This window comes from Terrapene carolina, unplaced genomic scaffold (assembly GCF_002925995.2).
Source record: "Terrapene carolina triunguis isolate 2854851 unplaced genomic scaffold, T_m_triunguis-2.0 Scaffold629, whole genome shotgun sequence".
Taxonomy (NCBI): Eukaryota; Metazoa; Chordata; order Testudines; family Emydidae; genus Terrapene; species Terrapene triunguis.
Window position 1 is genome coordinate 17,078,483 of NW_020664980.1, and position 26,373 is coordinate 17,104,855.

At 43.8% G+C, this 26,373-nt stretch overlaps 1 protein-coding gene across 1 annotated transcript; it reads right to left on the bottom strand.

Annotated features, from left to right (window-relative positions):
- Window positions 1-23,636, bottom strand: LOC112116595 (T-cell immunoglobulin and mucin domain-containing protein 4-like). The gene is made up of 10 exons (XM_026659468.1): window positions 23,527-23,636; window positions 18,766-19,107; window positions 15,689-15,916; window positions 14,379-14,459; window positions 11,275-11,355; window positions 10,817-10,936; window positions 5,933-5,988; window positions 3,828-3,918; window positions 2,203-2,242; window positions 1-697 (listed from the first exon to the last, which is right to left on the bottom strand). The coding sequence occupies exons 1-10, from the start codon at window positions 23,573-23,575 to the stop codon at window positions 565-567; spliced, it is 1,221 nt and encodes a 406-aa protein (XP_026515253.1). The 5' UTR covers window positions 23,576-23,636; the 3' UTR covers window positions 1-564.
- Between the last annotated feature and the right edge of the window lie 2,737 nt (window positions 23,637-26,373).

Below are 26,373 nucleotides of genomic sequence, written 5' to 3' on the forward strand. Positions count from 1 at the left end.
ATGTATTCAGGCAGTCAGGTTAGGAGAATATAGGGAACGGTAAACTCTATTCCAGCAGTAATACAGCACCCCCTGACTTCAAGTGGTTTCCATCACATACAGGGTTTACAGTTTGGTTCAATGGCTCTCAGCACCCCACTATACAAATTGTTCCAGCGCCCCTGCTGTTATTAGTAAATAAGGCTCAGATCCTAAGCATATGTGTAGTCCAGTTACTTCAGCAAGATTACTCATGTGCTTTGAAGTTACTCATAAGCAAGCAGTTCCAGGGTTGGGGTTTAAGAGACTAAGAATTCTGAGATGCAAGCGATGGGTAAAATATCTTCTAATAGAGGCCACTTTATCCAGCAGTTTTAAAGATGTCTCAAGAGGAAAAGGCCCAGATCCTCAGGGGATCCCCTGGAAGTTAGGTGCCTAAAAACCTTTGAGTAAAATCTGCTTCTAGGTTTTAAAGTCCCCGCAGTTCAGGTGTTTGGATCTGGGTTTTGGTTTGTACCCATCATTATTTCCAGGGTTAGCAAGGAATTAATCCTTATTTTCCAGCCTAGCATGAAAGAGCCTCTTTTAGATGCTGGATTCCACAGGATCGTGACATGTTCCCTGTGATACTGAATGGCCGTCAGGTATCTGCTGCAGTGTCAAAAGGGTATTCTCTTCTTCTACTCCATTGGGAATTTGTTCTCCAGATAAGTCTGAGCTGTAACAAGAAGTGCAGATTATTATTGGGGTAGCAAACAAATACGTGGGCCCATCATGGTGGGCCAAATCCTGAGATCCTAACTTAATCTTTGCCTGGGCAAATTCCTATTGAAGTTTGGGGAAAAGAAAACCATTGGGCCAGATCTTCAGCTAATGCAAATTGGCATCTCTGCATTGTCGTTAATGGAGTAATGCCGATTTACACCTGCTGGACCATTTCCATTTAAAAAAAAAATTAATGACGATATCCTATCTCCTAGAACTGGAAGGGACCTTGAAAGGTCATCGAGTCCAGCCCCCTGCCTTCACTAGCAGGACCAAGTACTGATTTTACCCCCAATCCTTAAGTGGCCCCCTCAAGGACTGAACTCACAACACTGGGTTTAGCAGGCCAATGCTCAAACCACTGAGCTATCCCTCCCCCCACATTAAAGTACAGGTTAAGAGACGCTTCAAGTCTCAGGCTTGTAGGTGTAAACTGATCTCCATAGGAGATCGGAAAAGAATTTCCCCTTCTCCCATGTTCAGCACAGTAGAATTGGTTATGTGCACGATAAGGTGGATGGCTGGGGGCCGTCTTCCACTGAAAATTCAGCTACTGACTACTGGTAAACATCTGCACTTGATGTGCCAGTGGTCAAATTGTTTACAGACCATCCTCTATTCTGACTAAGCAACAAAACATTTCAGAGTATGGTGAAATGATCAGAAATCTCAACTCCTAAAATGCATAGAAAGGAATAAATTATTTGCGTCAGTGGGATCCAAAGAGGATGCTAAACTGTACAGTAGCTGTGAGATAAACCCCTGTTACAAAGAAAGAATTAGAGTTACCTTACTCCTCTACTGAGACCTTCATCACGCATAGTATCCTCTTTTGCCTCTTTGGCATGAACACCTCTTCACTGTGGACTGAACATGAAACTCTTATGTTGTCATGTGTCAGCAGAAGAAACTGTTTTCCTGGTTGGGCACAATAATGGGCCAGATTCTGCCTTCACTTGCTCTGGTGTAAATCATAACTCACCCCATTGAAGTAGATGGAGTTATACTAGTGTAAAAGTTGTGCAAGACAGAGGAGAACCAGGCCAGTTGTGCACACCAGATTCCCTTCTCTCTTGTTTACCCCAGTATAATACCAAAGGGATTATTCCTGATTTACACCCATGTAGCAGGTCAGTCAGGTCCTTATGTGCCATTTCCTCAAGGTGTTTGATCAAATCCTGAAGTGGGTTATTTAGTTCACTGAACTGAAGTCACTACATGACATCACGCACCACCATTAGCAGTTCTTCAGTGTTCTGGTTGTCAATTTGTTACTCCATTATGTGCAATTTATAAGCAGCAATGCTGGATTGTCTGGAGTAAAGTGGTCTGGAGGTCAGTGTTCTAATACAACATGTGCAATCTGTCCTGCTCCCATTGCAATCAATGGCAAATCCCATATTGCCTTCAGTAGGATCAAGCTTGGACCCTTTCTTGGGAAATGACAACACAGATTACCTTTTTATCATATGCAGTTGATACTTCCTCGAGCGTTTATCTAGAAACAAAGCAGTGCTAATTAGAATCTGACGAGGAAAAACAAAGCCATAATTCTTATGAAATTCTAATGCACTCGGACACAAAGACAATGTTGTAAATGTTGCAAAATTTGTAGCAGCTGAGCAGGGACCAGTGCCCTGACCTAAGGGTGTGTCTACACAGCAAATAAAGACCCATGGCGGCAAGTCTCAGAGCTGCGTCAACTGACTCAGGGTCGCCGGGCTTGCACTGTAGGGCTAAAAATAGCAGTATAGACATTCAGGCTTGGGCTGGACCCGCACTCTGAAATCCGGAGGGGATGAGGGTCTTGGAGCCTGGATCCAGCCCCAGCCTGAACATCTACACTGCTATTTTTAGTCCTACAGCGTGAGCCTCATGAGCCTAAGTCAGTTTACCCCAAGCTCTGAGACTCGGTGCTGCTGGTTTTTTTGCTGTGTAGACGTACCCGCAGTTATACCGGCCTGGGTCAGGAGTAACTCCAGTAAACTCAATGTATTTTCACAAGTGCTAAACCTGTGTCAGTCAGATCAGAATCAAGCCATGTGTGATGAACGGGCTTTGGCTCCTTAGAGGTTGCTTCCTACCCATCACGGCCAGCAGTGAATTCCTCCTAAACTCTTCCAGTCCTGCCTGTCAGGAAAGCAAACCTCCACCAAACGAACAGGGTGACATGATCTCCAGGGGAATAAAGTACACTGAAGTGTTTAAAAGTGAACTCACATGGATACGTGTGTAAGCAGTAATGTTCTGGAGTGAAATAGGTTCACTGCACTTGTACAGAAAAACGTCACCAGTGCTGGTTTTACTGGTTGCCAATTCATCAGGATTCTCCTCACTCGAGGAATCAAGGGAACACCGTGATAAGGTTAATTCCCCTAGCCACTTGCACGAGAGATCATCCTTTTGATAAGCAATAAGTGCTGTGAGCCTCATTCTCTTTTCACGTTGCTTTTCCATTACACAGGTGTTACTCCATTAACACCACTGGGAGAAACAGGCTCTGTATAGCCACCAAACGCTGCTTCAATTGAGTCACGCCAGATTTAAACCACTGTAACGGAGAGCACAATTTGCCCATTGTACATATCTATATATCGAACTGCTTCCAAGAACAAATTCTGTAGTTTTGTAGTGCTGTTACTTATGTATTAAGCTTAAGTTTTTAAGCATCCGTTTCCCTGTGTCTGGATTTGCAATTCAACATCAGCCTTCCGTTGTGCAGCTCCAAAATACCTTCAACCTGATTCTCCTCTTTAATGTCAGTGGTGTTACATCCATGTAAAACTAGCATGAGGTTAGAATCAAGTTCCTTCTCCATAGTGGGTTGGTTATGACCAGACCCCACTTTTGGCCCAGTCTTCACTAAATAAGAACAAACTGTTTTCACATATTTGCAGGCAGCAAGAATCAAAAGCACTCAGGCAATGAACAGCAAGATATAATGTATAGTTCACATCTGCCTTGTGTCAGCAATTCAATATTTCAATTCAATATTTGGAGGACAGAAAGATGCAAAAGAGATCCACATCAGACCAGCAGCCAATGCAGAGCATTAAGATGGACACCTACCCTCAAATACTTACATGTCAATAACACTACCAGCAAGAATGTGAAGAGAAGAATGACCGTCACTACCACACTGATGATTACTGTTGGAATTTCATTCTGTAGGTGCTAATGGGGGGGGGGGGGGAAGTAAAGCAGAAAAGACTTTTAAACTATGATTTTTCTCTGGTAAGTTTAATTGAGGTCTGGTTGGTCTAACCGATAAGTACTCTGAAATGTCTGCAATCAGCAGGAGTTTGTAACGTAAATTTCAGGATGGATTTTCTGAGCCTTCCTCATGAATACGGACGAAAAATCAGGAATACTACATGCAACTTTGTGGTATGTTTTGAAAGGTAGTTGGAGTGTGTATTGTGGTAATTCCAAGCTTATTTTTGTTTTCCATAAGTTGGAGATTTGGCAAAACCACAGGTTGCTTTTGCAAAATCTCCTTGGGTGGGTTTTGGTTAAGCAGACCCCAAACCCAAACTAGGCCTCAGTTTATCTGAACCCACAGGGCCAGATCCTGACCCCCATTATGAAATGGTTGTCTCTCCCAACCAACAATATGCTGTGTTGCTGTAGCCATGTCGGTACCAGGATATTAGCTAGACAAGGTGGGTGAGGTAATATCTTTTATGGAACCAACTTCTGTTGGTGAGAGACACAAGCTTTCGAGCTACATAGAGCACTTCTTCAAGTCTGGGAAAGGTATAGATCTGTGTAGCTCGAAAGCTTGTCTCTCTCATCAACAGAAGTTGGTCCCATCAAAGATATTACCTCAACCAACTATAGATTTTTAGACTTCACTAGCCAAGAAGGGAAAAAGTCTGATTCACAGGTTGTAGCACAAAGCCATCAGTGAACACCACTGGCTGAACCTCAAAGATGGGTTACCTGGTGTTTGTCCCTTTCAAACACTGCCCTGTTCCCATGGCAACAGACAGCATGGTTTGAATCTGAGGAATTTTATCTGCAAAGTACATGAATATTTTATACAGTGAGAAAAACTTAATTCTGGAATGGAGGGGAGGCAGCAAAGAATCATGGTGTCCAGCACATCTGGAACCAGGGCCGGCTCCAGCTTTTTTGCCGCCCCAAGCAGCGGCAAAAAAAAAAAATAAATAAAGCCGCGATCGGCAATTCGGTGGCCAGTCCTTCCCTCCGAGAGGGACTGAGGGAGCCGCCGCCGAATTGCCACCAAATACCCGGACGTGCCGCCCCTTTCCATTGGCTGCCCCAAGCTTCCTGTGCTGGTACCTGGAGCCGGCCCTGTCTGGAACAGTTCTGGGGTGCGAGACCGGGGAGGCATAGGAACTTTTCCTTGCCACTCACACAGCCATTGGCATCTGATCTTATAAAAATCTGTATGTTGCAGTTGGTCAGACTCAACATGACACACACTCTAGCCCTCTCCCCTTTCAAGTCAGGTCAGCTGGTACAGGTCATCCACACACAACTGATCTGCAAGGACAAACTAGCCGAAAGGCGGCTGTATGGAACAGTAGAGGACAAACGGTAGGTGACCTGAAAAATGGCACAACACATCAGCCAATGTTTCTTGCACCTTCCTTTGAACCATTTGGTTCTGGTCACTGTCAAAGACAGCATACTGGACGAGACGGACCATAGGTCTGAGCCAGTCTGGGAATTCCTGTGTTCCCACGTAACAATTTTAAACCACCTACCATGCTACTTTGCAGGCAGTGTGAACTTAACATAAAACACTATTTAAAAGACTGACAGGGCAGGCAGGCTGTTAGCTAATCAGACATTTCTGAGCAGGGCTGGGCTAATAGCAGATTTTTGAGTTCTGTGGTTGAACTGAAAAATAACAATCAAAGCGATACTTTTGTTCAACTCAAAATACATTTTGGAAGGTTTTGTTTTGTTTTCCAGGGTTTTAAAACTTTCAGTTTTTTACATTCTGGCACAATATGTCTTTCTGAAACTAAAGGCAAAATGTTTTTGACATTTCCAAAAAATAGATTTTAAACTTTTTTTTCAGCTCAAACGCTTCATCGAATGTGACCTAAATTCACAAATGGTTTCAGTCAAACCAAATTTGCATTTTCTGGTGGAAAAACTGTTTGCATGAAAATTTTTGCCCAGCTCTGCTTCTCAGACTTAGAATAGTTTTTACCTGTGCTGGATTATCTACACTTTCCTCTGACTGGAGTTTTGAATCTTTTGAAGTCTCTGACAACAGAAAAAGCAGAGAATAAAATGAGTATGGGCCAAAGTCTGATACCCTTGTCGAACAGAACCTAACTATATGAAGTCAAATTTGTGAAGGTCCTACTCATTGTGAGTAAGCGTGTCAGAATCTGGCCCCAAATAAAAAAGAAGCTTTAAATTGTAGGATGACTCTCATTCATAGCTTAGGAATGGCAGATATTCATCAGGAAATGTGTCAATATTCATCAGGAAAGGGTGAAGTCACAAGAACTAACAGTGAAGAACAGCAGAAAGAAACTTACCTTCCTGTGACGAAATTTTCACTCCGGTGAGCATGCCAGTAAATCAGATGTGGTGAATAAGGCCTAAGGCCATTCAGTTTAATTTCTGTTAGAATTATGTGTTACCACGGTAACTTGAAGATGCTGATACGATTTAAAATATCACAGGAAAAATCTGTAGTGTCAGGTGTTTTCCCACAAATGCCCCTGCAATTATATTGCAGCTTGATCCGTCTATCTGAGGTGTCTATATGGTTTTCATTACTGGGGTATCGGAGCATCTCACAATCTTTAATGCATTTATGCTTACAAAAGCCCTGTGAGATAGGGATGAGGTATTATCCCCATCTGTAAAACTGAGGCACGGGCAGACTAAGTGACTTGCCCAAGATCCCACAGAAGTTTTTGGAGTATGGAATTGAACCCTGAATTTCTGAGTCATAAGTTAGTATCCTAAGCACTGGGCGGGCTTTCCTCCCTTGCTCTTAAGCAACATATAACCAAACAACGTTAAGCAATGTTAAGAGGGCCTAACATGAAAGTGCAAACTGCTGTAAAATGTAAAAAGCGAACAATGTTAAGAACCATTAAGAAAGGGATAGATAATAAGAGAGAAAATATCATAATGCCTCTATATAAATCCATGGTACCCCCACACCTTGAATACTGTGTGCAGTTCTGGTCACCTCATCTCAAAAAAGACATACTAGAAATGGAAAAGGTACAGAAAAGGGCAATAAAAATGATTAAGGGCATGGAATAGCTTTCATATGAGCAGAGATTAAATAAAGTCTGGGACTGTTCAGCTTAAAAAAGAGACAAATGAGGGGGAATATGACAGAGGTCTATAAATCATGACTGGTGTGGAGAAAGTGAATAAGGAAGTGTTATTTACCCTGCACATAACACAAGAACCAGGGGTCACCCCATGAAGTTAATAGGCAGCAGGTTTAAAAGAAAACAAAAGGAAGTACTTCTTTACACAACACACAATCAGCCTGTGAAACGCATTGCCAGAGGACGTTGTGAAGGCCAAACCTATAACTGGGTGGAAAAAATTAGATAAGTTCCACCAATGGCTATTAGCCAACATGGTCAGGGATGCAACCTTATGCTCTGGGTGTCCCTAAACCTCTGACTGCCAGAAGCCGGGACTGGACAACAGGGGATGGATCACTTGATAATTACCCTGTTCTATTTATTCCCCCGGAAGCATCTGGCACTGGCCACTGTCAGAAAACAGGATTCTGGGTTAGATGGACCATTCGTCTGACCCAATATGGCTGTTCTTATGTATTTTCTTTAACTTGTAAAATAAGGAAACTGTGGTCCCAACACAGTGAAATTCTGATGCATCACAAAGTGCAATGCTCTGCAAAGCTTTGTTTGCTCATTTCTTATTTAAACCATGTTCACAGTGAACTTTAAATCACGCCCTGGTGATATTGTGCTAGCAATGGACTGGCCTTTGTTTATAATGGACCCAGTTCTGCAAGGTGCTGACGTCTTAGAGTTGAGAGCAGTAAGCTCCTCACAGGAGGCACTTAAATGCCTCACAGGATCGAGACCCTTGTGATTAAAGAGCAGCCCACTGAACTCAATGAGTTACTGGGTTGGGCATGTTAATATTCAAACAGACTGCTGCCGTGACATTACAGATCATGCTCGGAAGGCAAATGTGTGATATAAAAAGTAACCACATGATCTATACTGGCAAAAACATGCTGATGCCTGAATGAGTCACATGCACATTCACCCGTACATAGAAAAAGACTTCCTAAGACCACATGTGTGGTAAGTGTTTGAGCGTGGGACTTCACTAAATGGTAACTTAACCGACTACCATTCTAGACTCAAGCCAATCAATGTGGTGAACAAGATATCATCAGTATTTCAATTTATAATGAAGATTTAGATGGATGTGAGGGAAAGTTTGTTATTTAGAGTTTAATTACTGTGCTGAATATAATTAAATTTGTTATATTAAAAAATGAAGCTGTGTTTTTATGTATATTAAATCCCCCATTGTGGACAACAGTTTTCCGTGTACTTCTGATATAATATTCTGTCCTCTTTGCTCCCCCTGAAGCTGTTTCCCTTTTTATTTATCTTGAATGAAACAAAAATAAAATTTTTAAAAAGACATGTGAGTGGAGCAGTGGAAAGGTAGCTAATAAAAAGGGACCCGATTCTGACTTGACTTACAACTCCACTGCTTCCGGACTGGGCCCCTCCTAATACAGAAGGTTTTATCCGTTGGGGCCTGCGTCTAGCATTCTTCTGATCCAACTTCAGGCTACTGCGTTCCACCACCTTGGAGTTCATTAATTCCAGAAGCACATTCCTCCAGGTGCGGCTTTTGCAGGGATATACAACAATGAATGAAATGATGTGTGATGCTTGTCATTAAAATAGTAGGGAGCAGTTTGCCAAACTGGCCTCCTAAATTACACATGCAAATGTAGAGTTCGCCTGCTTACGCGGGAATTTAGGTGCTCGGTTAGATGGGGATATTGGACTTGTGCATGCAGGTCAGCTGGCGAGGTTTGAGCATTTAGCCCACAGAATTTGAAATGTTTGTTTAGACAGAGAGGTCAATTTCAATCCTCGCTTTCACTCCAAGATTTCACTAGCAATGTACTAACCTTAACTTATACCACGCTTAAAGGGCAGTTTGCTTTTAACCAATGTATTGCGTTGAACACATCTGTTCACAAAGGACCTAATGCAATGGCATGATAAATGGAATTAAAGCCAGCGGCAAAAATTGGCCTCTCTTTTTGTATTCGATATCATTCAGCTGCTCTTCTGTGTTTTGTCACTTACCTCTACTTCACTCCGTTCTTGGGAGAAGTAAGTCATAATTCCTTTGAATGGGTGTGTGAGAGTGTGACTCATTTAAACAGTGGTGTGTTGTTTGCTGGTTCAGGCTCTGTGGTTGCTCTTGATACCACACTGTTCCATTTAGAGTTCCAGCTAGAACATCAGCAGGGCAGCCCTTTTGTAAAATAATGTACTCAACACAATAACACATTCACTGCATTTCCTCCTGGGTTGGGTCAGGTCCATCTGTGCTGGATTCCCATCCCGATCAAAAAGCAATATTCATCTGATTTCTGGCATAAATTCCTCCTTAGCTATACTAAAGAGGCTGCTCTAACAAAACATGCCTTCAGCAAAGGACCAATTATCCAAGGACCTGCTAAAGTAAATGAGAACCATCAGGAGACATAGTACTCCAGTAGGCAGAATACTGCAGGTCTCAATCGAGCAGTCCCGCTACGTGATAAATACCAGTAGTGGTCATGAGAATGGCTTGGATCATTGTATTTAATGTCAATAATGTTCTCCCTACCCATAGAGCAATCTTTTTTTAGGGATATAAGAAATGGATGCACTTTTATTCAATCCTTGTGACTAGCAGGTGGAAAAAATGTGGTCACTGAAACAAAACGGATGTTTAAAAAAAATACAAAATGTGCCACCAAAACCTAGAATTAAATTCAAATATTCCATTCTCATAACACCAACAAGACAATTCAAAGAGCGGGCATTATGGGTGTTCACTAAAACAGAGAGATCCAAATTAGCTATCAGGTTGAGTCTCTAAATATTGGACAGGCACTAATTAAGCCTCCATAGTTAAGTTAGGAATAGCCTCATGGTATGAAATAAGAGATTACTGTACTGGCCGAGCGAAGAGGGGAGTGGGGGCACACGGAGCCCCTGGCATGGGAGGGAGGATGGGGATTATGGTATGTGGGGAGGGGGAAATGGAGGGTACATATAGCCCTTGGCATGAGGGGCAGGGGGTACAGAGAGTCCCTGAAATAGGGTTGGGAGTGTGGCACACAGGTAACTTGTGGAGGTGGGCATGGGGGGGTGCAAGGGGCCCCTGGTGTGTGGGCAATGCACAGCCTACAGAAGCAACAATCCCACTTCTCCTTTCTACAGGATGTAGCAACACACTCAGGGACAAACAATGCTTCGCTGGAGTCGTGGGGGGGAGGGGCTTGCCACCGACTTCAGTGCAATCAGGCCTTTGCCCTAAATGAATGGCTTGTGAATTTAAAACTGCAACAATAACATAGACAAAATAAATGTGCTTCTGAACTGCTCAGCAACCACCTGCAGAACCATGCTGTGCTCCACAGATTAGGCTGTGGAGTGCAGAGATGAACTATTTAACCAGAAGATGGGTCAGGCCATGCATATATATTGGATTTCCTGCCCCAACCACAGGCTGTCCTTATGAGGAATAAAGCAGTGTACTTTTCCTAAGGGCAGTAGAAAGATTTGAATTCCATGGGTCATATTCGGCTCTCAGTCAGATAACTTTCAGTGGAGTTACCCCGCATGTACACCTGAGAGGAGGGGCCTCTCCTTATGTCCCTGTTCTCTATTGTTTGTGAGGGATAATATAAAAAAATGGAACTTCTCAGCTTTCTTCCTAAACTGCCTGTCCATCCCACTTAATTACTCTCCACTGACAACTCCACTGTCCTCCGCAAACCCATAGACACCTACAAGGCTACAGCAAATATAAAAATTAATTATACTCTCCAGACCTTCACTGAGTCCCTCTTTCACCGAGTCTCCCGCAGATGTCAAGGGAAATGTAGCGTCAGAAATAGCATTCACTTCACTCGCCTCAGGGACTGTCCGGACCGTAACTGGGGGAACTGTCCCTGGAATTAAAATAAACAGAAACTTCTAACAGAGTCCCAGGACTCCTGGGGTTCACCCCAGATTTCAGAGTTTTCACAATACAGTAGGCCTGTCCTGTTATTTTGCTGAAATAAGCTGTGCTACATTTAATCAGTATGCATGAGTAGCATACTGAAGTCAGAGCCACTGTAACAAAGAGGACCAAATACTGTCAGGTCACTTTCCACAATGTATTATTTCCAGCCACTGATTCCCCCTAGAGCAGACCACACCCAGATCAAATCTAGCCACCTTACAGGATAATTTGGCTCATTCCCTGGAAGGCACTAGCATGTAAACATGGTGACATTCTCTCTACCTGTAGCAAATGGATTGTCTGTGGATGTGTGAACATGATCAGGCCTCACAGTAGATGTTTGGACAGCGGCAGCTGCAGTCACTGAAACAAAGCAGAAGAAGACAACAAGCTAAAATCAGTTCCTCGAGTAAACACTGCTTGGGAATGCAGAAGCTCAGAAGAGGAAGGACGGCAACACGTGATTTCATCAGTCCTGTTACTGTCTTTCTCAGACATGGAATGCAGAAGGAAACAGACAGAGGGTAGGTCTACACTGCATGAAAAGATCCACAGCATTGCATCTCAGAGCCAAGGTCAACTGACTTGGGCTCGCAGGACTCAGGCTGAGGGGCTAAAAATAGCCGTGTAGACTGACCTGGGCTCTGAAACTTGGCGCCACAGGTTTTTATTGCAGTGCAGACATACACTGAGTGATCTGATTATGGAGTTTAAGCTGCAATGTTTTACTATGTTTTTCTACTCCAGCAATGTCCTTTGCAGACCATTTAGAACACGGGTTACCACTTACAGAGTAAGCATTTTCACATGTTCTTTGCACTGGATCAAATAAATCACTTTAGGCTACAGCATGTGAGAAGATATCATTCAGTGGTTCCTCCAAGTAACCTAATAAATGTTTCATCGGTCAGCTTAAAAATGATGTTTTTTACTCCAGTAACGTCCCTGCAGAGCAATGCCCAGCTGATGGAGCATAAGGAAGGAACGTGGAAGGTACAGGATGTAGGCCTGGGCCCAAAGTGCGAACTGTAGAGCTGAATATGGAGCCAGCCCTGGATTTCAGTCTAGCCACAAAATTCAGATCAGAGTTAGATTCAAACACCTCATCCCCTCACCCTGCTACCTCTGAACCTTGAGGGTCCTGCTAGCAAAGGCTGTGCAGAATGCACCTATGGTGCTTTGCCTCCACTTCGGATGCTGAAAGAATGAGGGGCTAAAAGCTCAGTGTAATGTTAGTAACTGTGTGGGCTGACTTTGTGGGTAAGCTGCTCCCACACAGCTCTACCCATCGCTACTCAGTCCTGATTTGCAACACCTCCTGCTGCTCGAGTTCTTAGCCTTTCCCAAACAAAGCCTGCCAATGGGGGCTAACGGGCTAGGAGACTTGAATGAATATCCACAAGGGCCAGCAAACTCCTGTTCACTTGGGTCTTAACCAGGGAGGGAGCTACAAGGCCGGAACAAATGTTGCCCTCAAAAAGTGAGACAGCGTTTTTAGAAAGCCCATGTTCTCCTCACACATCAGCTGTGTCTGAAAAAACAGGAAAGCAAAATGTGCCTACAAGAAGTGAATGAACCAAGAGAATTTCTCAGATCCGTTGTTCTTGGGGCCCTTGGGAGACAGTATGGCGCTAGCAATGGCTTTCCCAAGGTCAGATTTCCTCTTTTTTAAGCCCTTATTTGCTGACATTTCCACAAGTGGGCTATTGACATTGGGGGAAAAAAACACAGGTCACTTTTCTAAGTGTCACTCTTCTAATTTGACCTTTCTGGCAGCTTGTGAATTTTAACTGTTCTGTGAAAAAAAAAATCCAGTGTTTGAATTTCTTTCATCGTTTGTTTCAAATCAGTTTAACTGCGAAACTGTGGTGTTGTAGGACTGAAATCGCAGCCTCTATATTAGGATATGCAGTAGAGGGAAGAGTTGATGGTGCCTCATGAGAAAGTAATGAGCTCATATGCAAATAAACGTAGCAGTGAGAGCGTTGAAGTATGATTGGCCAGGGTGAAGGAAGCATCCTGCGTGGTCAAAGTTAACATGGCCTCGTTTGTTCAATTATGAGACAAAGGATCTATTTTGCATCCCAATTATTTCTACCGTGAAGGAGGACTGGAGGTGACATTATTCGAGGGTTGTTGTAATTCCCTGCTGCTTTCTGTAATCACAAGGAGTTAAATAATTTAGAGAGGAGGGGACTGGTGTTGCCTACATACTGTGTGCCACTGAATGTTCTGTGCTAGATCCAGTGTCAATGGGTGTTTTTCTTTGACTTCAATGGGCTCTGGGTAAGATGCTTCATGAGCCTGCATAACCCGCTGGTGAGCGTGTGGTACAGGTTGCCCCTGGGGCCGATCCACGCAAGCTGTGGCAGCTCCCACTTACAGAGGCTTGGCTCTTTAACTCAGGCTGTAGCAGCTCATGCCTTTAGTTCTGGAAGTCGCTGGTTCAGCCCCTGGTGTGCTGGCCAAGAGGGCGGCTGCCACATTTGAACTGATGTCAGATCAAATCTCAGAAAGCAGTACCTTGGACCAGGACAGGACTCAGGAACAAACAAGGCCCGTTCCAGTTAGTGAAGTGGGGAACTGTTACGGCCTGACAGAGATCGACATGCATTAGAGACTCTACGGTAGTGAACTACTGGCCTCCAATTTCCATTGGGATACTAGAAACTGTGTGTAATGGTGCGTCGTCACCTCAAGAGTGCCCCTTGTGTCAGGATGCGGTGTTGCAGAGGTTTGCATCTCCAGCACCCCCTGCAGGCCTTCTGTCTTTGTGTGTCACTCAGCCCGCTGGCTGAGAAGCAGCTAGTTCAAACCCTTCCAGACTAACAAAATGTGCAAGTGTAGTCCAAAGTCCCAGAGAATCAACCTATCCTCTGGGCCACCTGTTCAACCCTTCCCATGGGTTTCCCCACCTTCCCTGGCTCAGGTATCAAGCACTGTCCCACCCAGCCCAAGTTTTCACAGGAACCAGCCAGCCTTCAGGTTCTCCCTCCATACTGAACTCCCTCAGCCTATCTATAAGGCCCAGGTGTCTGTTGAGTTCATCAGCTGATCGTCCTTTAGCCCCACGCTCTCTGGCTGACAAGTACCGATCTAATTACTGCCTCAGTGGCATGAATGTGCCTAACTGGCCTTTAACCCTTTCTCACCCATGATGTGGATTCACTCATCATACTGTGATTTCCTTATCAGCTGTAGCATTTTGATCTGAGTCAGCATCCACAGGGACACGTGATACAGATTGTTTCCCGATGATTAAATAACTATAAATGAATCTTTGATACACATTCAAGAACAGCCAACACTTCTGGTTATGACGACTTGTCAGAGCTCTGAACCCAGTGATCAAATGTCTTCTGCACCTGTATTATTATCACACATACCTGTACTGAGAACACCTTCTGTAATGAAAGCAGGATCGACATTTTCAGTCCTCTCGGAGATCAGAACTGTAGTTGGTGATTCTGTAGTCATGGAGACAAAATAAGATGCTTAAAAAGACCATTTTTTTTAAAACATGGTGTTCCAAATTGCTGGTGCAATTTTGAGCTGCTAGCTAAATGTGGGTGAAAATTTGTAGACACCATTTATGTCTGTAGTTCAGGTGCCTAACTATGTTAACTTACTTCACTGGCAATTCTGGTGCATAGTCATCTAAATGCATTCAGCTGTGGGCATAATGAATTGTGCCTGCCTTTAACTGTGGGTACAAAGTTATGGGTGCAGTATTGGAGGCCATTTGTGAAAATCTGTCCCAAAATGTTCATGTTACAATGAGTATCAAACAAGATAAAAACTGGAAAGAGTTGCAAGCAGCATTGTGTGCAGAGATCAGTCTGGGGAAATGAAGTCACTGACACAGATAAAATTGGAGATAAACAAGACCAACTTAAGCATTAAGAAAATGAATGAAAGAGCAAGTATTTTATCAGTGCTGCCAACTAATTAATAATAAGGCCCTGATGCAGGAATGCCCTGAAGAATGTGCTTCATTTTAAGTATGTTTGTGAGTCCCATTGACTTCATCAAGCATAGCAGGTGCTTAAGCAACCTTCCTCAACAGGGGTGTTTTCCTGAATTGGGGCCCAAGTTAGTACAAAGACTAGAGTGGATCTGTTGTCCCACCATCACTCACTACCAGCCTCAGAGGCCCTCTAAACAAGAGGATCTAGTCTCCGGAAAGTCTCTAAGTGGCATGGGTGTTCACACTGCAAAGGTGCTTGAGGAAAACAAGAAAGAGCAGAAGGGAAGGGAAGTGGAACTGGACTTTGTCTTGTGGAGCAGGGAAGACAGCACAGAGAGAGATGTATGAATGCAACAGGGATAAGTGTATATGACACAGAAGAGTCAGCACTACTTCTGGGCACAGTGAAACCTACATTAATTCTTAAAGTGCCTTCCAGGAGAGAATTGAAGCTGATGGAGTTACTGTAAATTTATACCAGTATCAGTGAAAGGACATGGCTCAATAGCATCAAAACGAAACAAAGTTACATAAAAGCTTTCAGTCTAAAATAGGTGGCAAAGTAGACTGAAAGCATCCCTCACTTAATAGATAAAAGAACAGGTAATTCATCAGCGTGTGCTGGGGTAACAGGAATGCTCCATATTAAGGTATGTTTTTCTGCCCTTTTTGTGCCAACCTCGCCATGGCACAGTGAGAGAAGTGCTCAGAGCCATCTGTTTTTCATACCTGCAGTAGGGAGAACATGTTCTGTTGTGAAAAAAATGAAATCATCATCTTCAGTGCACGCAGAAGCTGTCTGAAAAATGGTTGTCAGGGAAGGAAAGGTTGTTGGGAGGGCAGTTGTGGTTGTCGTTGGGGGAGCAGTGGGTGTTGGGAGTGCAATAGTGGTTATCAGGGGCAGAGTAGTGGATGTTGGGAGGGCAGTTGTGGTTGTCTTTGCGGGAGTAGTGCGTGCTGAAACGAAATAAAGAGAAGCCGGATCAGAACATCTTCAATAGAACTTAAGTAAAACAAAGCCAAACCATAACTGAATTGAAACAATCTGTTTGCCAAAACTCTGAGAAGAGGCTGATGAACTGGTGCTTTAAAAGGCCAGTTAACTAGGTAAGAAATGAGTCCCAAATAGAGCTGGTTGGAAAACTTTTTTTTTGCATGGCCAACGTTGACTTTTTGGGGTCCAAAAATGGACGATCCAAAAACTGAAAATTTACAGCCAAAATCCCTAAAGCCGAACATTTCTGGGTTTGGAATTTTCAGTTTTTTGATGAAAAATCAGTTTTTTTCAAGGAAAGCAGACACTTTCTGTGAATATTTTTGTTAAGTTAAAAAAAAAAAACCTCAATTTTCTGTCAAAAAAAAAAATGTTGAGAGATAACATTTGACCAGCCATTATCCCAAGTTGTGCTGTGACTTTACTAGTTCCTCCCCATGATTAGAGGCAGCTGTGAATTTTGTAATAGTTTTTTTGTCGAAAAATGCTGATTCATGAAAATCAAGACTGTTCACAAAACAGGATTGGGTTTGATGAATTTCCTGACTCAAAAAAATAAATAAACCCCCCCCCCCAAAAAAAAGTGTTAAGAAAAGAACATTTCAAAAGAGTCAAAAGGAAACATTTTGATTTTTTTTCAAAATGAAAAATTCCAATCTTCCAGTTCAGAATGACTCCTCATTTTGAAATTTAGACTAATTAGACTGAAAAAGGTTTTAAAAGGTCAAAGTCAAAAAGAAACATTTCAAAATTTGCATAGCAAAATGTTTTGATTGACCTGAAATGGAAAAAAAAAGAACAGTTCTTTGGTTTGTGAATTTTTCGGTTTGTGAATATTTTCAAGATTTTGACTTTTTGTCCTGATTCAAGACAAGAAAAAATTTCATTCTTGAAAATATTCATGGGATGAGAATCCGTTTCCCACCCAGCTCTTGCATGATGAGGTAAGATTGTTCGCTCCTGTATGCCTATACGTGTCCGCTCATAGTTTAGAGCACAGCACAGATCACTGGCCTTGAATGTTCAGTAGTCACCAAGCACACCCCTGTTTCTCTATAAAGAGAGACAAAGAGGGTGAAGTAATATATTTTATTGGACCATGAGAGAGACATGCTTCTGAGCTACACAGAGCTCTTTGTCAGGTCTGGGAAAGGCACTCAGAGTGTCACAGTTAGATACAAGGTGGAACAGATTAACATAAGTAGTTAGCACATACTCTAAGGGACCATTCAAGATGAAGTGCCCCATTAACACTTCTGAAGTCATAGGACAAAAAGGGGGGTCAGTGGGTTACAGATTGTTGTAATAAGCCTTAAATCCAGTAAAAAGAACAGGAGTACTTGTGGCACCTTAGAGACTAACAAATTTATTAGAGCATAAGCTTTCGTGGGCTACAACCCACTTCTTAAATCCAGTGTCTTTATGAAGACCATGATTTTTAGTGTCTAGCAAAGTTATAAATTTATTCTCCCAGACTTGTCTTTTGAAAGTGCTGTGCAGGTTTCCTTTGAGGATGAGGACTGAGAGGTCAGACATGGAGTGATCTCTTTGTGAAAAGTTTCAGAGTAGCAGCCGTGTTAGTCTGTATCAGCAAAAACAACGAGGAGTCCTTGTGGCACTTTTGAAGTGGTAATGAGAGTGGCCCATTTCAGACAGTTGACAAGAAGCCATCACCTACAGCCTCCAACTAAAACCTCTTCAGCGCATCATCAAGGATCCACAACCTATCCTGAAGGATGATCCCTCACTCTCACAGACCTTGGGGGACAGGCCAGTCCTCGCTTACAGACAGCCCCCCAACAAGAAGCAAATACTCATTACCAACTACACACCACACAACAAAAACACCAACCCAGGAACCAAACCCTGCAACAAACCCCGGTGCCAACTCTGTCCACATATCTATTCAAGGGACACCATCATAGGACCTAACCACATCAGCCACACTTTCAGGAGCTCGTTCACCTGCACATCTACCAAGGTGATATATGCCATCATGTGCCAGCAATGCCCCTCTGCCATGTACATTGGCCAAACTGGACAGTTTCTATGCAAAAGAATAAATGGACACAAATCTGACATCAGGAATCATAACATTCAAAAACCAGTAGAGAACACTTCAACCTCCCTGGTCACTCAATAACAGACCTAGAAGTGGCAATTCTTCAAGAAAAAAACTTCAAAAACAGACTCCAACGTGAAACTGCAGAACTGGAATTAATTTGCAAACTGGACACCATCGCATTAGGCCTGAATAAAGACTGGGAGTGGTTGGGTCATTATAAAACCTAAACCTAATTTCCCCAATACTAATTTCCCCCTACTGTTACTCACACCTTCTTGTCAACTGTCTGAAATGGGCCATTCTCATTACCACTACAAAAGTTATTTTTCCTCCCTTGGTATCCTGCTGTCAGTTGAATTGTCTCGTTAGACTAACCTCACACTTGGTAAGGCAATTCACATCTTTTCATGTATTTATACCTGCTCCTGTATTTTCCACTCCATGCATCTGATGAAGTGGGTTCTAGCCCACGAAAGCTTATCCCCAAATAAATTTGTTTGTGGAAAGTGGTCACCCACAGGTGACACGGTGTTTTTGTCTTTTATCATTTTTCTGTGTGAGTTCCTTTGAGAGCATAGTGATTGGCTGGTGTCACCCACATAGTTGTTATTGGAGCATTTCTCCATGTTTTTTTCTAGGCTTTGGAACTCTTTTCACTTTGCTACCACTCTCTAAGGTACATAGTCTAAGCCTCAATGGCAGAAGAATGGATTTCTCTCTACAGAGAGAGAAGAGGGTTTTGCTCACCTCTGTAAACCTGCAAATTCAGGTTTCGTTGGATATCATTGAACCATCCAGGGATCTCTATGCGACAGCAGTATGCTCCTCTGTCTTCGGGGTCCACATTTCTTATAGTCAGAGACACATCCCCTTTGGTGATAGGACCCTGGAGTTGGTATCTGCCAGACTGTTTAGATATCACCTTCTGCCCATCAGTGCGAACAATTTCACTGCTGCATTTAGAGGACGGACAGATCCCCCGGCCCCAGCACATGACATTGAGGTCATGCGTTTCTCTAACGCTGTAGGTGCAGGGTAGCCTGACAGACTGCCCCACCTTCGCTCTCACTATCGTGGACACACCGTGTGCTGGGGAGGAAGAGCAGGAAAAGCAAAGTCAAGACCTTTTACTCCATGGATACACAGCCCTACTCCTCAATCTCACACAGTACCGTATCCGGAGAACAGGACAGTCAGGTAAATATTTAAGTAAGAAGGGGAGAACACTCCTTTTGCCTTTCCGCCACGCACCTTGCATTAGTTACTTTGTTTTAATAGTGGAATAGTGACCCCTTTGGGTCATCCCAGTCTGAGCCCTGCCTGAGAGACCTTCTAAGATACCCTGGGAAAGGACATAAGCAAGTGTTATTAGCAAAGAAGATGGCAGCCTTCCCAGTCTTGACCAGAGGCCTGCATCTTGTAGTATATTAGTCTTTGCTCTCATTGTCCTGCAGCTGTGCAGTGCAGTGGGATGAGCAGACTTATGACCACCAGAATGCTCCCTACTCAACCAACAAGGTGAGGAACACTGAGCCAATGGCTCCAGTGTGGGAGGAGAAGGAGTTACAAGGTGATGGGAGGTCAATATTCACTTACCCTGAGGGAAGGGCGGGGGACAAAGACAGGGAATGCTCCCATCTCTCCTGAGCTGTGGAGAGTACTATTATTAATTATTATTATTTATTTTTTTTCCAGGCATCCTGGCAAAGGAGATGCCTGAGGAGGGAGTACACAGCAACCATCTTTTAAAACCTGTGGGCTGACCAATTGGCGTGTCTATTGAAATGGAGATGATTTTACTTGTACTTGAGCACCGCAGATTCCACAGGGAAGCTGAGAAAATGGGACTCTGCCATTGCTTATGCTGTGCCTGTTCTGAGAATAAATAAAGGTAGGTCTTCATTCTGCAGAGCTGGCTCCACACACACACACACACACACACACACACACACCCCCCAGTTATCAAATGGGCCAGCACCTTTCCTGGGCACTGCATTCACCTGAATACCAAGCATACTGAACCGGATGCTCCTCACGTAGCCCACTGTAAACCTGGAGTAACTCCACTGGAGCTACACGGCAAGAGCCGGCTCGGGCTATCAGTGTGTTCAGCTTTACTTTGCATTTATAGACAAACCCGTCTCATTTAGCCCCGGGTTTGTATCCCTGCCACACAGCACCCCCGGCTGGAGGGCTGTGGGTGTAATTCTGAAATCAGAGCTAACAGGGATGGTTCTTTTAGCTAAGGGCACTATAATAAAAAAGAAGAGTTCACATATTGGGGCAAATTCTCTGCTGGCCTAACTCCATTGACTTGAGGGGACATTAGCCAATGGAGGATTTGGCCCCTCCTGTCTATTCCAGGCTGTATGATCTGCCCCATGTCCCCTGAAGTTTTAATTATGATTTCTACCTTCCCTATATTCTGTCCCTGGTCATTTCTAGCATCGTTCTGAACAAGGGCCATAAGGAGGAGCATGTCTCCCTGTGTTTGCCTTGCTCCAGCCCAGACCCTGCCCTGCACCTGGCCTTGTTCCTAGCCTGAGTACTAACCCGCCTGAACCCCGAGTATGCATTCAGGAGGGTAGCCTGAGCAACCGCCCATGCTACCCCCAGCTTCACGGCTATTTTGAGCAGACTACTGGAGCTGGGAAGTACCTCCCCGCGGCAATGTAGATGTACCTTTAGTTCAGTTAAACAAAATCACACTATTGGCTGTATCTAGGGCCCTACCAAATTCACAGCCATGAAAAACGCGTCACAGACCATGAAATCTGGTCTTTTGTGTGCTTTTACCCTGCACTATACCGATCTCCTGGGGGAGACCAGGGTTTCTCCAAGGAGTTGCGGGGGGGTGGATCACAAGGTTATTTTATATCAGAGGGGTAACCGTGTTAGTCTGAATCTTTAAAAAGCAACAGAGGGTCCTGTGGCACCTTTAAGTCTAACAGTCTTCTGTTTAAGACTACTTCTGTTAGTCTTAAAGGTTATTTTAGGAGGTCACAGTACTGCCACCCTTACTTCTGTGCTGACTTCAGAACTGGCCGCCGGAAAGCGGTGGCTGTAGGCCAGGCACCCAGCTCTGAAGGCAGTGCCGTGCAGGCAGCAGTGCAGAAGTAAGAGTTGCGATACCATGCCATGCCATCCTTACTTCTGCGCTGCTGCTGGGGGGGGCTCTGCCTTCAGAGCAGGGTTCCCAGCCAGCAGCTACTGCTCTCCAGCTGCCCAGCTCTGAAGGCAGCGCCGTCGCCAGCAGCAGCAGCACAGAAATAAGGGTAGCAGTACCACAACTCCCCCTACAAAAACCTTGTGACCCCCCCCAACTCCTTTTTGGGTCAGGACCCCTACAATTACAACACTGTCACATTTCAGATTTAAATAGCTGAAATCATTACATTTATTATTTTTAAAATCCTATGACCGTGAAATTGACCAAAATGGACTGTGAATTTGGTAGGGCCCTAGCTATATCTATACACAAATACTTCCATTACGGGCCTGATTCTTGGCCCAATACTCACATTAAGTAGCAACTGCTCATATGAGTCCCACTGAGGTCAGTGTGCCCACCCAGTAAGTCTACTCAGTGTAATTGTTGATGAATTGCCCCCCTATGTTTAAAGTCATATAAACGTCAAAACACAACTGAGCTCATAATTGGCCGCTTACACCATATTTATCACTGTCTCTTTTGGATCATCAGCAGTGTTAGAACCTGTGGCCTCCAGTGCTAAAAGCACACACCTCTGCTACTTGATATAAGGGAGTAACTCCATTAGGGGGTAACTGTAATAGACTCTTTTCTTCTTATGTAGACTAGCTACTAAAGGGGATGCAAAAATGCATATGCTTCTAGTGTGGGTTGTACGTTAGAGCTGGTTGAAAAAGGAATAATTTTTGCAAAAAAATCTTTACTTTTTTTGTTGAAAAAATATTGATTTTTTTCCCTTCCAGCTCTATTGTTCATATTTGCTTAGAGCAAGTTAGATATAGCATGAGTACCAGGTTCTCCAGGGGCTGAGTTGATAAAAGGATAAATATTGTTTGACTTCTCACTCTGTTGTGTCGAAACCTGGCAGTTCCAAGATTTAGCAATGCTGAGCTGGGTTAAGATGGGTGAGAAGTGACTAATGGTCATTTTGACCCCTATGTTTCCATATAAAGATACTATTGACGAAACCACAAATGAAGGCCTAAAAACTGACTTTCTTTCAGGCTGAAGGAGTAGTGGGTAAAGGGTCCTCAGGGGCCTCCTAGTTAGGTCAATAATGGACATGGTAATGGGTTAGAAATATTTTGGATTCCCTGTGGCTGTGGCAATCCCAGTGTGATTCTGGCTCAACAGAAAGCATCAGATACCCTGGAGCTAGGTTAGCTTGCCTGCTGAATCTCAATGGGACTGGTGAAGGGGCAAAATCAATTCTTGTCTCTCACTGTTTTCTACCAATACCCCAATCTTTCCCTGGTTGTCAGATAGTGGTTTAAGAATATTGCAGTTACTGTAAGTATTAGAATGGCTACTTCATCCTGTTTGGCATTTTAACAGCTCTATACACCATGGACAAAATTTCCAAACCTGGGTGACTAAGGTTAGGCTACTCAGTCCATATTTAGGCACGTAGGACAGAATTTTTAGAAGTGCCTAAGTGATTTAGGAGCACAAGGCCCACTGAAAGTTAGACTTGTGCTCTTAAGACACATAGGCTCTTCTGAAAATTCCCCCTAGATGCCTAAATATGGATTTAGGAGCCTAACTCAAGGCACCCAGGTTTGGAAATTGTGGCCAGTATACTACCCAGTCTCTCGAGTTTTTCTAATTCTCCTTGTAACATGCATCTCTTGTAGTCCTTCTGCACCAGATTTTACATGGAAGATAATTAAACATTTTGGGTGGGATTTCTGAAAGTGTTCTGTGTTGCTATAACTCTGCTCCCACTTTACTTCCCTTGGGAGTTTTACCGTTGACGTTAATCTGAACAGAGTGCAGCCAAGGCAGAGAGCTTTGTCTCATTTTATAAAAGCATTACTCCATTAATATTTAAACCTGGGGCTGGCAGCTCAGCTCAGGGCAGGCAGGAAAAGTTAGATTTACAAAAAAAAAAATTACTTCTGTGTTGTTGTTATAGTTATACAAAGCTATCTTAATAACCAACAGAACCTACACACAACTTTTGCATATAAAGGGGAACCAATTAGAACATCTGAATAATTAATAAACTGTTTAACTAATACATTCTTCTGCACTGGCACTAATTCAAATAATTTTTACAATCTTCTAAGAGGTCACGTATATATTTACAATCTTATACGTGTATAGGGATATACTGTATATACACATACAGAAACAATGAATGTGAGTCACGTACATGTTTACAACCTTATACATGGATAGGGGTGTATATACAAATAGAAACAATGAATACCATTTGCTCTGTAACTTTCCAAAAATAAAATGAATCTCACTTTGTCTTCTGAAGACATACACTGGTAAAGCAAGCAAACACTCACCTATATACAGCTGTAGCACGATCCAGCGAAGCAACAGGGAATGGGCCATTTAGGCTGATTAGAAACTCCAGGAATGTACCAGAACTGACAGAGGACCAGCCTGTACACTTTTCAGAAATGCTGAGTGAGCCTGGCTGTAGTATAATTTCTCTTTTTTTAGGCTCTACATACTGCAGCCGCCTCTTCTCCAGTAGGAAGTAACCCTCCTCTTCAAGTCCTTCCACTAGCTCCTCTTTGCACAGGGTATGAAGAACAAAGTTCCCTGTCCTTGCATTCACAACTCCTCAACCCAGTCTATGCCTCTGACCTTATCTCTTTCTGAGTTTCCTGGTCCCCTACATTGTGCCAATGCTGCCTTCTGCTTGATGACCCCCGCATTTCCTCCTTCTGCCTCCAAGCTTTCTTCCCTGGCATTCTCCATGCCTGGAGGGCCTCTCAAAACCTGTTCAGCCAGGCACTTCCTCACCTGATTCAAATCCCTCCTCAAAACTCTTGCCAGGTCACATATGAAAAGAAACATTTTTGCTCTTTTTTTGACTAGGTGACAGAGCTCTGGTTTTTGGGCCTTGTTCTCAGAGATTCACTTACCTCAGAACTTGTCTCACAAGAGGATGTATGGCGTGGCCTTCCAGTTTAATACTACAGGTTTGGATTTTCAAAGCCTCCAAAGTTCCATAGCCCCCCAGCTCCCATTAACTTTCAATGGGATGTGGGTGCCTAAATCCCTTAAGCTCTTTTGCAAATCTGAACCGCAGACTATTAAAAGCATAGCAGACATATTTCTGTCAACACTGGTGTGGTGGAAATTATTGCTCTGCCACGGCTTGGGTGAAACCTCGTTGTGACTAGTGGGCATAGTAGCCGCTCCTCATTCAGGATAAATGTAAAAAAAGCAATTAAGCTCCTTTCTGGAATACAGAGCTGCCACAATAGGACCCACCACCCAAAATACTGGCTGCAGGAAAGACCTGTCAGGAATCTTAGCTATGTGGGTGGAGGGCTGAATGCAAATGCAGGGGACGGGGTGTCGTTTGAGGGAGTTGTGTGAGACAGCGCAGCAGATAGGTGACAGAAGCAGACAGAGAAGGCAGCAAGGAAGCCCCAGACAGCCAGAGAAGCACTTGTAGGATGACCCTGAGAAACCAGCTGAGGCCATGTTTACACTATGAGGGAGGCATGTGATGCCTTGCTTGGGGACACACAGTCATGCTAGCCCTCACTGACAGTGTAGCTATGGTAGCACATGTAGCAGCTGCAAGTACAAACCTGCCTCAAACAAGCGGGTCTGTACCCAGCACAGCCCCACCATGTCTCTGCTGCCACAACCCATTCTACCATGGCTACCCAATGAGAGTCAGCGTGTGTACACAACCAGGGGAATCACACACCTAGCTCGTAATGTAGATGGAGCCAAAGAGAGAGCTTCTGGGTAGAGTGCTGGCTGAAGAGCGACTTGGAACTGTGAGCAAACTGCCTCCTGTTGTTTGATTCATGCTGTAGCGGAAAGAGAGAGCATGAGACATCAGGCCTTGTATAAGAGGCCTGGTATGAGGCCTAAGGCAGTGGTCTGCTAATATAAAGCAAAGTTAGCAAAAGTCAGGCTGTAGGCAGAAGTCAGAGCGCAAGCTCACAGAAACTGGCAAGAACAGGGCTGATATTGCAAAATAACACACATTCCTGAGAAGTGCTAAGCGCAGGACACTCATGCAAGCACATTCCAGAAGGGTGGTACCAGAACACCCTGCTACTAAGTATGATACAAACACACTCTCCGAAGATGATACAAGGGCACACTGACCCCACCCCCCCTTAAAGATAAGGTCAGATGACAGCGTGATGGATAGAGATGTTTTGATTAGGGTGACTAGACAGCAAATGTGAAAAATCAGGACAGGGGGCTGGGGGGTAATAGGAGCCTATATAAGAAAAAGACCCATAAATCGGGACTGTCCCTATAAAATCGGGACATCTGGTCACCCTAGTTTTGATCAAACCAACATGTACAAGGTAAAGGGTGGTAACTAACCACATCAGAGGGGCAATACGTAACTTGTTTGTATCGGTGTATAAAATGGAGCCTCAGAGGGGGTGTCTTTGGCCAGCCGAGGTGGGAATGAAAAGTCCTGCCATTCACTGAGCTGTGTCCATTGCAATGGACATATACGTGCTAGTGTAACTGTAGACATTGATCCGGAGAGCTAGGACTGTGCTTCGTCAACAATAAAGCTGGCCAGGTGGCTTTGCTACTAAACCATGTCTTGTGGTCTTGTTGGGCAATTCAATCAAGCTGCTGTACGGGCTACCTGGCCAGAACCAATGCAGCACCCAGAGACGACACCCCCGGAGCCAACGACTAACTGCACATGCTGTGTTCAGGGAAACAGGACCTTTATGTACATTCTTTGCAAACAAACCAGATTACATCAAAGAATACCTGACTCCATCATCAATTTCTCCCCCCAAGAGAAAGAACCCACACGATCCTGAATACTGGTTAATGGCTTGGGTCAAAGGGGGTAACATTATTTTACTAATTTGTAGTCAAATCCCTAGGGAAATAACTGGCTTCATCATTCTCTCATCTCGCTTTCCTGGTACAGTGGGATACTTTGTAAATTGTTCTCTTTTGGTCCTAAGGTAAGAGCTCTTTGTCCAGCTGAAATGAGAATTGTGTCTAGCCAAGTATGTGGTTTGAGATCAAAAAAGGCCTCTGAAAAAAAAAGCATTTAATCAGTCTGTCAGTTCCTGATCTGCTCATTCACATTTCATTTCAAGTGAGTTGCTTTGTAGCTGGTCATTACAGACAGACCCAGGGTGGGGGAAGGGGTAAGACACCGAAGCAGAGCG

Coding starts and splice junctions, on each gene's coding strand:
- LOC112116595 (XM_026659468.1), bottom strand. CDS start 23,575: ATGGCCCATTCCCTGTTGCTTCGCTGGATCGTGCTACAGCTGTATATA. Junction 19,108..23,526: donor CGTGCTACAGCTGTATATAG/GTGAGTGTTTGC, acceptor CTTCCTCCCCAG/CACACGGTGTGTCCACGATA. Junction 3,919..5,932: donor GTGTAGATAATCCAGCACAG/GTAAAAACTATT, acceptor CCCCCCCATTAG/CACCTACAGAATGAAATTCC.